The sequence below is a fragment of the Colossoma macropomum genome, unplaced genomic scaffold (genome assembly GCF_904425465.1).
Source record: "Colossoma macropomum unplaced genomic scaffold, Colossoma_macropomum, whole genome shotgun sequence".
NCBI classification, from domain to species: Eukaryota; Metazoa; Chordata; class Actinopteri; order Characiformes; family Serrasalmidae; genus Colossoma; species Colossoma macropomum.
In genome coordinates this window covers 28299641-28312060 of record NW_023494800.1, presented here as the reverse complement: position 1 = coordinate 28312060, position 12420 = coordinate 28299641, and the positions used below count along the sequence as shown (strand labels likewise).

General features: G+C 37.8%; 1 protein-coding gene across 1 annotated transcript in view; it reads right to left on the bottom strand.

Moving 5' to 3' along the window:
- Positions 1 to 11840, bottom strand: part of chm (CHM Rab escort protein) — a 42636-nt gene extending 30796 nt beyond the window's left edge. The window contains exons 1-4 of the mRNA XM_036587818.1: positions 11768 to 11840; positions 2269 to 2335; positions 1181 to 1253; positions 908 to 1038 (exon numbers count right to left, since the gene is read on the bottom strand). Of these exons, the coding sequence (XP_036443711.1) occupies positions 908 to 1038; positions 1181 to 1253; positions 2269 to 2335; positions 11768 to 11819 (323 nt within the window). The 5' untranslated portion in view covers positions 11820 to 11840. The remainder of the gene's footprint in view (positions 1 to 907; positions 1039 to 1180; positions 1254 to 2268; positions 2336 to 11767) is intronic.
- Between the last annotated feature and the right edge of the window lie 580 nt (positions 11841 to 12420).

Sequence of the window (12420 nt, the reverse complement as noted above, 5' to 3'; positions counted from 1 at the left end):
TTATAGGAGGTCTGGCGCATTGCCTTGATAAAAGCCTTACTGGTGGCACATTCAGGGGAGTTTTGTTCCCACAGAGAAGTGGCCCAAGCCAGAGCGAGAGAGGGAGTTTGAGCAGCGATGGCTGGCTAAGCACCCTCAGTCTGGATGGTAAGGGAGTGGACCCAAGTGCAAAGAGGAAAACTTGGGAGTACCAGGTTTTAACTGAATCAAGCAGATGTGCTGAATGATTGGTAAGCTAACTGGAACGTAATGATTAGGACTTCACTCCATGCTAGCACTTGGTGTATCAGCACTCCACCTCAGGCCAGAATTAAACCAGCAATCTACTGCTTGGCAGTCTGAGGCGTTACCACTGCACCACAGGGAACTACAGGTAGAGGATGAAATTAACTTTTGCAGCTCCTGTTCCTTTTTTTTGTTTGTTTTTACAGCTCTTGCTTCTTTCCTCTTCGTTTGAGAGCCATTTGTATTTTCTTTTACAGCTCTCGTTTCTCGCCTGTCTTTGTTTTGAACCTATTTGTCTTTTTTCTTTTCTTTTGCACTCTCACAACCATACTAGTCACCATTCTACAAAGGTGCAATGCTGAACTCACATTTGCCATGGGCTTAAATGTGCCATCATGCAGGAGTGCTGGTTGGCCACCTCTGCTCACCCTTACACCTACACACTACTCACCAATTAAAATGTGGAAAATGTTGAATGCAGATTAATGTAAAATTTAAAACAGAGTTAGAATAACAAATCTGCCCTCATATTTTCAGATTGTAGACACCTGATTAAAACAGCTGCATGAATGTTACAATAAATGCACTGCTGAAATGTAAATAATGTTGGCTCATCCTTGCTTCCTGATCCTGAAGAAAAAAATGATAGCAGGTTACCAAGAAAACAAGTGAAAAACTATACCTGGCATAAGAGAATACTTCCACGTTAGATATGGAGGACTCTACAGAGTTAAGACACAGCACATCCTCTCCTTCCCCGATCTTATCTCGCCATCCCTGCTCCAATTCAGGGTTTAATACCTCCTGCTGAGTCTGGAAATGCACAACCAAAACATCATCAGCAATTTGCTCCAATTTCCACTTGACATAAGATATAATATTATGTAAGCATTATGTGAACTGTGTGAACATTCTGTGAACCATGTGAACAATATATCTGTACAGAAGTAAAAACCTTGTACTCATCGATCCATGACAGCAGGCCATTGAAAGTAAAGCTGGCCCAGTTTCCAGCATAGTAGTTTCTCCTATAACAGAAATAAATGGTCTTCCTCAAATTTACAGGAAAAGTGTGCATTTGTGCACTGAACATCAGCAAAGCTCAATACTGAGTCACTTCACCGGCATTAAACACTGAGAGATGCATAAACCAGGCATCTGCTATTTGAATTTCTGCAATTATCAGAGAAAATGTATATAGTTATGGACAGTTATAAAATAAAACCATAGGAGGTTTAATATTTGTTTCTTACATTGTAGATGTTATCATTTTACTTAACCTGAGATGCAATATCAGCTGCTCATGTCCCAACATTCTTTGTGGTTCTATGTTGCATACTCAAGTGTAATGGTGATATTAAAACAAACAGACAAAGTGCAAATGTAAAATATAGTCGTAAAACTACACAACAGTAAAAAGCAAATTCTCGAGAACAAAACATTTCTCAGACGTGAGACTTTTTTCTTTCGTGTAGAGCTGATGGAAACTAGTTCACATACTTTTTTTGTGACATTTCAGTTATATATTTGAATTAAATTCAACAGCTGGATGAAACCTGGCTACTGAGTGTTGGGAGTGGTGTAACCAAAAGTTTGTTAATCATAAGTGGATGTTTGCCTGAAAAATTCATCCCTGAAAAGAGACATAAGTCCACCTGCTGTGACTTCAGTTCGAGCAAGACTCATATTTTAGCGTAAAACTACATTAATAAAATTTAAAATAAGTAGATTAGAAAGCTACACAACATTTAGTTTATACAACATTATGGGCAAAATACTGTTTACTACATAAATCATAATCTCAAAAATAGAATAAGCAGAATAGAATAAGAATAAGCCCCTTAGGTGCAGGATTAATGAAAGATATAAACAGCCAGCACATTGTTGTATCAATTTTGACACAAAAATATTATAGTAGAACCAGAGTAAATTCTTTTTTGAGACGAGTGAAAAATTTTTATTGATGCTAAACACTTATACGCATAAGGTTGAATTGAACTAAACTGATATTGCCTTTAATTCCTGTGTGAAGTTCTGCCTTACCTGTCCAAATGCAGAACCCTCTGTCCCACTCGTGAACAGGCAGCAGCAATGACAGACTCTGTGAGGCCTGAGAATAAACAGAGACAGCACGCATTGTCACGGACTGCCATTAAATCCTCCAGAGCACTCTCCTCCCTGACCTCTCTCCAAATGAAATGTTTCATTCAATTTCTGAATTGCTTCGTGTTTCAACATCAAGTCACCAGCACGCTATAGCAGGCCAATGCTCTGACAATTACACTTCCACAATCATAAAAAGTATTACTGGCCACTTGAGTTCCATTCAACACAACTGTGGTAAAAATAGCCTGAGGATAACTATAATAAAACATATGGAAACACAAGGTATATAGGTTATAATAAAGTTAGTTACTTAAAGGGGAATGGTCACATACATATAGTCAATATGTAATTGCTATGGATTTGTTAATGTATTAAACTAGTGGTTTCTCTCCCAGCTTTACTAAACCCACAAACTGCATCTAGTACAGGGCTTGACTCATAAAGGAGTTCAATTGGAGCTAAAGGAGCTAAAATGACCTAGAGCAGAAAAAATGCTCAATAAAGTTAAAATGAACCGTAGATTAACAGTTAAAGAATCACTTGAACCATTCAATGTATCTGTTCATGAGTCTACCATACAAATAGGCACAATTCTCCAGAAAAAAAAAAAACAAAAACAAAGAAAACATTGCTGCAGGCCTTGCCAGAGAGCATCCTGATACTTCAGATCGCTAGTGAAATAAAAAATTGTAGACTAGGGTTGAATTGTTTGGAAAAAAACTCACTGGTTGGTAAGTATGTTTTTTCAATTTAACCCCAATTTCATTAACATGTTTGGCGCAAAAAGGGGATTGCATCATCTGAATCACTGCACCAACATGCAAACATCATCCTAACAGTGAATTATGATGGAGGAAGCATTATAATTTACTTTATTGCCTCTGAGTCTGTATCGACTGCCATCATCTAGGGAAAAATTAATTCCCAAGCTTATCAAGTTATCCTACAAAATCATGTCAGAAACGCAAGCTATTTATTTCCTACTTTTTAGGGAACTTGCTTTTTACATTAAAACTAAAATTTGAACTTTTTCATAAGATGTTTTCATTTCAAGCGATGTGAGCTTTCATTTTAATTGTTTGAAATATTTAATAAATAACCATAAATACACTCTTAAAAAAGATGGCGCTTCAGGGATTCTTTAGTAAAGAAATTGGTTCTATATAGAACCTTTTTGCATGATTAAAAAGGTTCTTTGCATCATGAATAGGTTCTTCAGATTGATGGAGAATGTGCTGTAGATGGTTCTATATAGAAGCGCTTTGAAAATTCTTCTATTGTTACGGTGTCAAGCTTGTAACAAGCTGAAGAACCCTTCTGGGTGCTATATAGAACCCTTTTTAAAAATGTTCTATATAGAACCGTCTATAGCACATTCATGCACATTTTCCATCAAGCCGAAGAACCCTTTCATGATGCAAAAAACCCTTTAATCATGCAAAAGGTTTGTTGACCGTTCGTTGTTTTATATAGAACCATTTTCTTTACTTAAACCCTTAAAGCACCATCTTTAAGAGTGTAGTTCATCTGTGCGCATTTCCTTCAATTATTTTAAAATAAAGATTTACACTCTCACTTTCATTAGAAAAAATATCCCAGCTTTAATAATTGAGCACATTTACAGTTTTGACAAACCTTGTCATAGAACTATTATACTAGTATAGAACTGCTATACTACTACAAAAAAAAGTTCAGTAACTGTAATCGAGGTAAAATGTTCAATTAATTGTGATATTGATTTGAGGTCATATCACCCAGCACTATGAGTAAGTATATTTTGCTACTCTAAAACAAAAGTGCCTGAAAATATATTTCTCTGACATGTTTTTGAATAAAATCTTGGCACATCATCCACTTAGGAGAAAATGCCTTGTGTATGAATCCTTATCAGCATACAAGATGACTCTTCTAGTATGTTATGTCATTAGCTTATTTAAAGAGGCAGCTTCCTTTATTCATCCAATACAGAAACTTATCAATGTCCCTTGGCTCTTTTTGAAGAAATGGTCAGGTGTATTCTTCTGCATGCAGCTGCGTTGTTTGTGCAACACTACTGCTGACACCTAAAAAGGTAAGCCTACAGCCCTACGTTATTACCTGCCAAAGTTCATTTTTTTGCTGTTGTTTTTCCTTCCCTATGGTTTACTGGATATCTGTTCTATCGGACTGTGATTACTTTCGATTTTACTTTCGAAATTGATCATTTTTACTGTATTAGTTCATGTCCCTGGTCAAATTAAGCAGGATTCATCACATCATTAGAAAGATAATATTCTTGCTTTTCTGTAATCTTTGATCGAACAGCAGTGATTTTTGTATGCCTTAAAAATGTCTTACAAGTTCTGATTATATCACCATGCACCAGTGGGTGGGGAAAAATAATATTAAAAAATAATATCATTTTCACCATTCCTCGTCCAACGCCCCCACTTATGACTGTGCAAAAGCAATCAGTAAACTCAGAGACATTCCTTATAATGTCACTTGAAAATGTCACAGTACAGAAGATAAATTTCCAATATATATTGACTTTAAACTAATGACAAACTACTTTTAACACTATTTAACAATTAGCAAATGCATTCAGAGTGTTTGGTATATTTACTATTTCACATACTAAGTTAATACTCCAGTTTAGATACTGTAAAAAGTAGTAGTAAAAGGGTATATGGAATGTGTGGGGTCCAAGAGAGCAAGACTGAACAGCACTAGAGTTGAAAACAACTCCATTAAGTCGCTGAAGCGTGCCTGTCCTTCCATCTTTCTTCTTCCTCATCTGGCCTTGCACCGTCCCATCTCGCACACACAATGGAAAAGTGATTTATTCCGAGCAGACCTAGCGGCCCACCGCATCTTCCTCGGCCCTGGCCATTTAACTGATGGAGAATCCTCTCCACCGGCAGGTTATAGCCTGCCAGACAACCACCATTTCGCACAGGGCTGAACAGCTACATCTGGTATGTGAAGAAAAACAGTGATTTTGCTTTGCATTTTGCTTCTGACTACTACTATTAACAGTTGCAAACTGTGGGAAGCAAGGATGAGCTGTGATGTTAAACTATTACATCAGAACTAAACTATTTGAACTTCTTTGAAAAGTTAGGGCTATTAATAAATGTTCAACTGCCATAAGAAAGAGCATAAATGCTGCATGGGATAATTATAAAAACTATATACGGGCATATCTTTAAAAAACTGTCTTGAAGACACCCTTGCCTTTCATTTTGCTTCAGCAAGATCCAAACTTCAAGCATTCTGTAAGACAACCTTCATGTCTATTCATTTGCCCTTTCAAATTGGAAGCACCTGAACGACCTACTTGCTGGAAAAGCAATAGGCTGGGCTGCTTCTGTCTGCCGAGACAATACTAAAGATGTTTTAAAAAGTGTAAATAACCTCTTGCCGCCATCTTTTAATGCCATTTATCCTATCCTGTATCGATTTTTCCACATCATGTTTGCTAAAGACAAACATTACCTGCCATAAAGCACTGGTGCCACATAGACATGCTTGCCGATAAATAATAGATTGGGGCCAGCAGGACTTTGATGACTGAGCAAAGCCCGAAATGCTTTCAGCAGGAATTGTATGAAATCATAAATCACTCCTCATTTCAGAGAACATTCCAAAATGGATTCTATCTCTGCACCTAAAAGTCATTTTGTGTTTTATTTATAGTCAGTGCTGAAAGAGAGAAAGGGAGAAAGAGAGAGAGAGAAGCATGGGAAGCCACTTCCCTCACACTCCTCCTCTTTTTGTCAGCCGTCCCCCTATCCATCTCCCTCTCACACACAGTCAGCAGTCTCTTCAATTCCTTTCCTCAGATTTGTGGGTGGCAGAGGTCAGCTGTAGAAGATCCTCAAATGAAATCACGATCAAGAAGAGCAGAATAGATTCAGCAACATTTCAGAGCTCAATCCAAGTTACACCTGCTTAACAAATTCTAAAAGTTATCTAGACACATACAGGTCAACATCCTGGTTTATCTTGAACAAATGCATGTAAAGCCTTCACTATCTGCACTGTTCAGAGAGTGTGCCGGTTTGCAAGCTATCAAGCAAGCAACGCTCTAAAGCTCCAAGGACTATTAGAAATAAGTCACCTTAAAAAGAGCACGGCAAAGAGCAGCCTATATATGACTATATTCCATAATCATATGATCGCTAATAGAGGCTATTCAAGCCACAGGCGCTAGAGGTCTGTCCAAGATGAATAGTTACATTAACCTGACTGCAGAGCATGGCCTAGTGAAACGGCTGGCTTGTTTTCGCCACTGCAGCTCTATTAGCAGTAAGGGAGAATACAGCTCTCTTCATGAGAAACTCTAATTGTGCGTCCTAGTCACGGCTGTGTCAAGCAAATCAACAGCTGGCCAGTAACAGCTTCCCACTCCAAACAGGTTCTGTTGCATGAAACTTCTATATACTCCATCGCTCCTTCAGACAGTGAATTTACCAGGTTCAGCCACAAAAGGCATGGGGTTATAAACAAGCAATATAACTCAACAACGTTGAGCTATGACCTATATTTGTGTAAAACTGGAGTTGTGTTACGTGAAAGTCACTAATATCCGCATTATCACCAAGAGTGCATCGACGACTCATCCAGTAGGTCCAAAAGAACCCAGATTAACATCTAAAGAACTGCAGGCTTCACTTGCCTCATTTAAGGTAAGCTTCTGTCATTTGTTCTTTAGTGCGGTAGTGTACACTTACGTCACATGGTATCAGCAGGTATTGGATGTTGGCATTGGTGATTTTTATGAGTATGAGTACGAGTAAATGAGCATGGTATCAGTCCAATACCAGCATCGGTATTGATGCATATTTAAACAATCTACATTTTTGCTCAATTTCAACTGTGGACTATTTAGGAGACCCTGAGAACCGGTCTGAGAACCCCTCTCTTCCACATCAGTAGGTCCTTAAAAATACCAAGCTCAATCTAGAAAATCTGATGAAGGTGTTATATAGTTGTATCTGCAGGAAACACCCACAAACAGAGTTAAATACTTCTGTTTTAAACATACATTATTTAAACATAGTGAGTGGCAATAATTCTTTAAAAAAAGAGCACTATCACAAATTGTAGGTAGGGCAACTGATCGAAAGCAGCACATTCAGATGCAGTGCCACCTTGGCCAAAAAGTGACTATTAACTGAAACATTTGGCTTGCGATCTGCCCAAACACAAACTCTTCCACAATTAAACACACAGGCAGTGCTGTGGGGGAGCATTCATCTCAGAAAAACTTGGTTACAGAAACCTTGACTAATTGTTACCTATCCAACATAGTCTCATTCATTTCCAGTCTATTCGATTACATAATGTAGCCTATCAACAACCGACTGGTAGCCCTTAGGCAAATGTACAACATATGTTTAAATGGGTTTGGTTTGCCTCAGGATTTCTGAATGTGGAGACATTAAGCAGGTTTTTAACACTGAGCAGCTGTGTTTTGATGAAAGCCTTTGGTCCAAGAGACCCAAATGGGCTCCAGGTTCCTTCAAGCTACACACAAAATAAATGTCATATACATACAATTCTGAAAAACACTTTTTCTGGCCCTGGTTGTGCTTGGCATTAAAGGGCCTCCTGTCCTGGATGCTGTTCATAAATGCATTTAAAAGACAATTATAACCACGTTTTTAATTGGAATGTGTTAGGACAGTGGTCACCAACCCTCTTCCTGAAGACTTTTCTGCAGTTTAGTTCCAACCTGCAACATGCTCACCTAATACTGATACATCTAATCCAGCCAATCAAGGACTTATTAACTTCTTCATAAGCTTGAGCAGATGTGAAAGATTGTGGTTTCAACTAGACTCAACTCAGGGTTGGTGACCACTATATTCTAAGATCGAGCTGTCCAGAGCTCAAGGTAGTCAAGCATGCACTGTGTTTGGATCTGTGCATAATCTAAACCAGGGATTCTCAAAAATTCATGAGTCACAAGTTTTCAAATAGTAAATCAAGTTAGATTTTCATTAGATCTGAAATACGCAAATTTTCTTCTATCATTATACATTCTTATATTAAAGGACAGGTACAAAGCACAGCTATAGCACATAGGAAGCATTGTAGAAAAACAGCAATAAAAAAGAAGCTCAAGTTCATTTTACATTCCACTCCTAAATGTTCAACTTAAAGTTTTCATGTTTTATATCAGTTAATTAGCTCTTCACAATCTCAATCTAAAAGGCATGAGGTGAAATAAGCTTTGATGTGACTAAGCTAGCAACTCTACTTTAGGTGTAAATAAATGATTAACATTAGTTTATTTAACTTAAAGACTTAGGTTTGACACCTTTCTTGGTACAAATGTCAAACCACATTTACTAATGGGAACGGTGGTCTGGTGGTGATATTCATTATTTTTCATGTACATGCCTGCCGATGCCGATGCTGATAAACAAACATTTATAAAACATAGAAATTAAGACAACATTCACCTTTATTGGCATAATATAACTACAACATTTATTTCTGTACAGTTTCAAATGCAGTAAAATGAACAAAATGCAGACATTTTAGCACAGTAGCCCAGTGTCACCTTAACATTCTGCTCTTCTCGAAAACTGTAAATCTCAAATATCTGTCAATAATCTCCAAATATCTGTTCAAAATATCCATCAAACTTAAACATCTCCTGGACGTCTATATTTTTAAGCAAGTATCTGCTGATACCAATATGGTTCCGATATCATTGTGCATCCCTAAAATGTGAATACGCACAGTCCGGGATCATGGGATTTTCATTCACGACTTTCTATACTGTTCCTGCTTCTCTCATGTAACAAGTTATTTTAGCCTTATGTACTTAAAGCTAGGCTTAAAAATGCAAAAGTGGAATGCTGCTCAGCACCTGTGAAGAACACCATACAAAAATCCCATCACACCTGGCTGCAGTGAGATTTGAAAGGAGACCTGTTCTGTGCTCTGCCTGGATTGGATGAAGATCTGATCATCACGATCAGATCTTAGTGACTGGATGTCAATGCCAAGTGTAAACAGAGACAATCACTCATTAATTATCTCAGTGTCTCACTAAAAATGTTCCAAATCTAAAGATCCAAAATTCAGTATTTAGTGTTATTTCCTCTGTGGGCTTCCTAGAAATCAAGGCATTCACAGAAACAGTCTTAGATCCTTAGTCTGTGCGCATCAACACCCTTGAGATTCTCAGGTCAGATGTGGGCATGTACAGCAACCGACAGGGCGCAACCAACAGGAACACAGCCTTTCATGCCATTAAAGGGTCTACCAGATGTCATCAGTGCAGCACCATATTGATTAACAACTGCTCCCTGTCCATAGTCTCATTTGCACCGGTATGCAGCAGCAAAAAAGAGGCAGGGGCAACTGGGGAACGTGGGACAAACACGCTTGTCTGAGCAACCTTGACACGGAACAGTGTCTGAGCAGAAATAGCCCAGGTTGCACATGTCCCTGTGTCACTAGCAGCCTAGGGACCAGCTGGCTCTGGTGGTTTTGCATGAGAGGAACCAGAAGTGGGCCACAGATATTCAATTGCGCACCATCAATCACAACACGAGGATGTCGCTCTTAGCGATAGCAGTAGGTTTCCTTTTTTCCCCTCTTTTCTCTCCCATCCTCCACACTATAGCAAAAAAACAAGGCATTCAGCACTAAGAAGCAGCTTTATCTCTTTCCGACTCCAGTACTGTCCTCAGGAACTGGCCTGCATATGAGTGTACCCATGTGCCTCGAATCAGGACACTACAAAAAATGAGGACAGCAACATCAGAAGGGCCCCACTACTTTGGTGGACACATCTTATAAAGAGGGAGCATAATAACCTACATTTTAGGCTACATCCAAAACAAAGTGGTGAAACAGGTCATAGAAGCAAAGTCAATGTCACTTGTCTTTTCTTTATGACTATCGTATGTACTTTAATACTATACTACTATGTGATTCAGAGACTGGTTCATGTGGAATATGGCTTTGAAAATACGTACAAAGTAGGCTATGCTCTTAGGCAGTGAAAACTAAATTAAACTGGATCTGGTCAAGATGAGTTAAAGTTGTGAACTAAACCAATGGCTGGACAGCACTGCAACTGAATAATTAACCTAATATTTGGAAGCTACCAAGAGCAAAAACAAATTAATTAATTAAAAAAACAAGCTTAGTTATGACCCAAAGATAGGCAATCTTTACACAGTTGGGCTGGAGCAACAATGTCTAAGTTTGCTAAAAAGGCTGAACTGAACCCAAAACTCATGTAAGTGTGCAGATATAATATCCTCTGCCCTCTTGTTTCATTATTAATAAATTGTACCATAAAAATATACAGGAAAACGACTGCAAAATCCAGAAATACTCAAAGACTGTATGGCTAGTATAGAGAACCAGAATACTAGTAAATTGTACTCATGAGGGTGATTTCTAAAGTAACAAAATCAGTTTTAAAGTAAGCTCAATAAATGGCAATATTTAACCACTGTGAAAACAAAGATACAGGCTATATTTTTTTTTTTTATGATTTATGGAAAAGTCTCATTCTTTGAGGCTTGCCTCTTTAATCATGATACTTATTAAAATGATGACAACAACTGGCTAGCAAGCATCTAAGTCATAAAGTTAAAAATATAGACAAACACATATGGAGGCAGTTGTTGATCATTGGGACCTATGACCATGTAACTGCAAATTCAGGCTACAGACAGAAAAGCACTAGAGACGTTGAGTAGATAGAAACACAAAGATGACAAAGAAGCACAGAACACACCATAAATGTAATTCTGTGACATACAATAAACACTATGAAACATATTCGGCCCAAAATACCTAAGCTTCATAATTCAGGACGTACACTATTATTTCAAGGTTAGGCTATTTATTACATGCCCGAGTGGATCTAATTTATTGGCTGCATTCGTGAAATGGATAGGTAACAAAACGCTGTGGAATCACGCACATTGGGACAAGAATGCCACAGAAACGCTAATAATGGAGACATGCAAGTCTGTCTGTCTGTCTGTCTGTCTATCTATCCACCTGTCCATCTACCTAAGGTGGCTAACCTAGCTAGTTATCTAAAAAGCAAGATGAACACGTACTAGGAGAAACCAGCTAACGTTAGCCAACTTGACATAATGCGTAATTCTTCGATTTGTTTACAAAGTAGACAACGTAACCTTTGTCCGATATCGTTTTAATATTAGCTACAGATGTCAGAGATGCAATAGTTGCATATCTTTTTAAATGACCTAAAGATTAACGTTTGTGATATTCTACAACATCGTTAGTCATTAGCTTGCTGAACAACGCTAGCTTGCAGCAGCTGCTTCTGTCCATGCTCACAGCATACGATTTCTGTTCATGGCTGCCCCTGTATTTCCCTGGACTCATACATATATGTTTATGGACAAACACAACGACCAATATATTCGTGGTAGAATCTTCTTACCTGTACCGAGTATGACAACATCAAATTCGGATGGGAGGTTGTCGGCAGCCATCTTGAATCTACAACCGTCATGTGACATAACATATGGTGACGTGTACACGACGAGGAGGCTTAAAACGACCAAAACGAATTGTGCACGTTTGTATCATGAATATGCTTTTTTTTTTTTAATTATCTGACTGATCCTATGGTTATTTGTCTAGTCACAGAATGCCACTACATTTCTTCTAAACGGTTTATTTGTTCATTTGATGACAGTCTGCTGGAAATATCTCATCGCATGTTACTGCATCACACCCATTCTGAGGTAAATTAAGTTTGCTTTTATTTCGTTTGAAAACGTTATGTTAGAACTTTAATTATGTAAAGTGGTATTATTTTTACTAGTTAATTTTGAACAATAATACAACACCTTTATATGGTGGGAAAAAAAAATCAAAATCAGACACAGAAGTCCTTTTGTAATTATTGCATTTTGTGGGTAAATTTGGGATTCATTGATTTTGATTTATTTAATTTCCAGTGAAAACATCCATTAATATTTCTGAGAAGTATTAATAATAATAAGAGAAATTTTTAACTAGTGGAGTGTTTTATTAACTGATGAACATAAATTTGAGATCTTTGGAAGTAACAGTCACAGGGTTGGCCAT